Genomic DNA, 4,331 nt, shown 5'->3' on the forward strand with positions numbered 1-4,331 from the left:
AGAGAGAGAGAGAGAGAGAGAGAGCAACCAAATTAATAAACAAATGTACCAAGGAAAATAAGCTCTAAATACTAAACTAAGGTAACCATAAAACCAGAAACAAATTAGATGCAGAAAGCAAACACCAATTCTACAGTTGTTCCCAAAGTTCACTGCCTGAACTTTGGGATGATACTTTGTTTATTCAGGTATTCCACAGATGCAGGGTAGATCAATTTGATTGTGGAGATTTAATCCTCTGCTCCTGAGGCTGCATGGAGAGATTTCCCTTTCTCTTCCTTGTTCATACAGCTCTGGGGGTTTAGCTTTGGATTTGGCCCCACCTCTGCATGTAGGTTGCCTGAGGGCATCTGTTCCCCACCCAGAGAGGACAGGGTTAAATAGCAGCTGATTACGGTGTCCTGGCTCACTCAGGCCAGGGGGAGGGTGGGGTACAGAATGCAGGGCGAGGCTATGGCAGCAGAGGTCCCATGACATTTCAACAGCCTGAGGCATGCCGTGTGTTCTCCAGGGAAGTTGTCCCTGTTTTACAGGACCCTGGTAGTGGCAGGCTGTACAGGCTCTCAGGGCAGGAGGTGTGGATAGTGACCTGTGCTTGCACACATGCTTCTTGGTGGCTACAGCAGCAGCCTTAGAGTTTCATGCCCGTCTCTGGTATCTGCCCTGATAGCCGAGGCTTGCCCCCATCTCTAGAGCTTGTTTAGGCAATGATCTGAATCCTCTGTGGGGCCTTTAGGGACTTTCCACCCCCTCACTTGTTCCCGTAAACCAACCTCTTGCGCCACTCCTTACAAATTAAACGAGCCCTGTTATCAGCCCCATCTTTGGGGCTACCAGATATTACTAAGCCTTTTCATCTGTACGTGGCCGAGAATAAAGGTATTGCAAAGGGAGTACTAACTCAGAAACTGGGCCCCTGGAATCGCCCGGTTGCGTACCTATCAAAGAAATTGGATCCTGTGGCAGCAGGATGGCCCGCCTGTTTAAAAATAATCGCCGCGGTGGCCGCTTTGGTCAAAGATGCTGACAAACTGACTTTGGGGCAGAACTTAACGATAACAGCCCCCCATGCATTAGAAAGTGTAATTCGCCAGCCACCCGACAGATGGCTAACAAATGCCAGAATGACTCATTACCAAGCCCTGCTGTTAAACTCAGATCGTATTAAGTTTACATCAGCCACAGGACTCAACCCGGCCACCTTGTTACCCGACCCTGACCTGGAAAGCACTACCGTCATCCATGATTGTCAGGAAGTACTGGCTGCAGCACACGGTAGCAGACCAGACTTGATGGATCAGCCCCTCCCCAACGCCGACGTTACCTGGTTTACTGACGGAAGCAGTTTCCTAGAGGAAGGTAAGCGTCGGGCGGGAGCTGCCGTGGTAGACGGGAAAGAGGTCATCTGGGCAGCCGCATTACCGCAAGGGACATCGGCCTAACGGGCTGAACTAATCGCCATGACTAGAGCATTGGAACCAGCAGAAAACAAAAAGGTAAACATCTATACGGACAGTAGGTACGCATTTGCTACCGCCCATGTCCATGGGGCCATTTACCAACAAAGAGGGTTGCTTACCTCGGCGGGCAAAGAAATTAAAAACAAAGAAGAAATAGTGGCACTGCTAGCTGCCCTCATGCTCCCCACTAAAGTCAGCATCATTCATTGCCCCGGACACCAGAAGGACAATACCCCGGTGACAAGAGGCAACAACATGGCAGATAGGGTGGCACGAGAAATGGCTCTACGGGAAATCATACTAGAACTATGAGATGAGAGTCCTGGGAAACCAAATGATAGGGGAACAATTACCCCAGCCATAACTAAAGGAACATTATCTCCTCAACAAGCAAAATCCATGCTACAACAGATTCACAGATGGACACACTTGGGAACCAAAAAGATGGTGTCCCTACTACACAAGACAGGTTATGATACCCCTGGACTAACTAAATTAGCTGAGCAGATTGCACGAGAGTGCATTCCATGCCAACAGGTAAACTCCCATAAAGGAAAACTTGAGGTCGGAAAAAGGCTCAGAGGAGACCGCCCAGGAGCCTATTGGGAGGTCGACTTCACTGAAATACGCCCTGGAAGGTACGGTAACAGGTATCTTCTAGTTTTTATAGATACCTTCTCAGGATGGGTAGAAGCTTTCCCGACGAAGAAGGAGACAGCTACTGTGGTGGCCAAAAAGATCTTAGAAGAAATTTTCCCCCGGTTCGGGGCACCAAAGGTAATAGGATCAGATAATGGTCCCGCCTTCGTCGCCCAGGTAAGTCAGGGTGTGGCCAAATACCTGGGGACTGATTGGAAATTACATTGTGCCTATAGACCCCAGAGTTCAGGACAGGTAGAGAGAATGAATAGAACTCTAAAAGAGACCCTAACTAAATTGTCCATAGAGACTGGCGGTACAGATTGGACGGTGCTCCTTCCCTTAACCCTGTTCCAGGCTAGAAATACCCCCTTCCGCTCTCATCTTACTCCATTTGAAATACTATACGGGGCCCCACCTCCTCTTCTTACGCTAGGGAAAAAAATAAGTCCTGACTGCCAGAATAACACTGACTTATATGCTAGGCTGTTGGGACTCCAGTTGGTCCAAAAGGAGGTGTGGTCCCAGCTGGCAGAGGCTTACCGACCAGGAACACCAGCAGAGGCTCATCCCTTCCAAGTCGGAGATTCCGTGTACGTCCGTCGGCACCGAACCCAGACACTAGAGCCTCGGTGGAAAGGACCATACATCGTCCTGCTCACCACCTCCACGGCTATAAAGGTAGACGGCATCACTGCGTGGATTCATGCTTCACACGTGAAGGCCGCGCCAGCATGTGCATCATTGGAATGGCGAGCCCAAAAGACCAGCAACCCGCTCAAGCTCAAGCTCCTGCGATCATCAGACTTATAACTTTAACTTTGTTACCCCTACTGACTGTGAGTAATTTTAGTCCTCACCTGCCCCAGCGTTTAACCTGGCAGGTAATTTCCCAAATTGGAGATGTAATATGGTCTGTTAGCCATACCGCTGCCCCTTGGACCTGGTGGCCAGACTTTTTTCCCGATGTTTGTAAATTGGCCCTGGGAGTCCCCTCTAACTGGGATCTAGAAGGATACTATAATCAACATGCTGTCCCGGCCCAACCTTCCCCGCCCGGGCGCCAAGGATTAGACCCTTGGGGGGGTTGTTCCACCAAAGATCGGAGAAGCATGCTCAGGGCCCTTTCCTTTTATGTATGCCCTGGGTTCCATCGTCACCGATCTCTAAATTATCAATGCGGGGGAAAGGAACATTTCTATTGCAAAAGCTGGGAATGTGAAACCACAGGAGACACCTACTGGAAACCCACCTGTGGCTGGGACTTTATCAAGGTAATGGCCAACTACACTCATCAGAAAACCAGAAGCTAGGGAAATCCCCAATGGGCCAATGTGCCCGAATGTTCAAAATGGTGCCTTCCCCTTAAAATTTCTTTTAGTGAACCAGGGAAAAAAAGATAAAAACTGGATAAATGGCCATTCATGGGGTATCAGGTTTTACAAAGAACGGTATGATGATGGATTACTGATGACCATCAAATTAAAAATCGAAACCCCTACTCCAGTTCCTATAGGCCCCAATTCTGAGATAGGGCACTCTCTGCTACCTTTGGCCCCTCCCACAGTGCTACCAGGGATAAGAAACCAGACTTCTGGGCCAAAAGGAATAATAATCAAACCCAAAACCCCCCGGGACCGAATGCTCTCATTGGTCCAGGCGGCTTTTGAGGTTCTAAATGCCACAAATCCGGAGGCTACTAAATCATGTTGGCTTTGCTATGCTGCTCCTCCCCCTTATTATGATGCTATAGGATACAGTTCTAATTATAGTAATGTCAGCACTCCAGATCAATGTCGATGGAAACAAAAAGGAAATAATAGATTGACCTTGTCCTCGGTATCAGGAAATGGTACATGTGTAGGAACGCCCCCCTCATCCCATCGACATCTTTGTGCCAATTTAAGCCTCCCACAGGGCTCAGGGTATCTCCTCCCTCCTCCGGATGGATGGTGGGCATGTAACACAGGATTGACCCCCTGCATTTCTTTAGAGGTCCTTAAAGCTTCAACCGATTTTTGTGTGTTAGTTCAGCTGGTCCCCAGACTCATTTATCATTCAGATTCATCCTTTCTAGATGAATACGAAGGCAAAAGAAGGTTTAAGAGAGAGCCCATAACCCTCACCCTGGCTGTACTCCTAGGACTAGGAATGGCAGCCGGGGTAGGAACAGGTGCAACAGCCAGCCCGGACTCCCTCCCAGATATCTGTAATGCACTAGCCCCCTTCAGG

At 49.0% G+C, this 4,331-nt stretch overlaps 1 protein-coding gene across 1 annotated transcript; it reads left to right on the plus strand.

Annotated features, from left to right (window-relative positions):
* Positions 1 to 767: 767 nt before the first annotated feature.
* Positions 768 to 3,386, plus strand: LOC112408989 (uncharacterized; the record flags this gene model as incomplete). The annotated part of the gene is given in 1 exon segment (XM_024758849.1): positions 768 to 3,386. A coding segment is annotated over 1 exon segment (2,145 nt), but the record flags the coding sequence as incomplete, so codon positions are not given.
* Positions 3,387 to 4,331: the final 945 nt, after the last annotated feature.

The sequence above is a fragment of the Neophocaena asiaeorientalis genome, unplaced genomic scaffold, assembly GCF_003031525.2.
Source record: "Neophocaena asiaeorientalis asiaeorientalis breed wild unplaced genomic scaffold, Neophocaena_asiaeorientalis_V1.1 scaffold285, whole genome shotgun sequence".
NCBI lineage: Eukaryota > Metazoa > Chordata > Mammalia > Artiodactyla > Phocoenidae > Neophocaena > Neophocaena asiaeorientalis.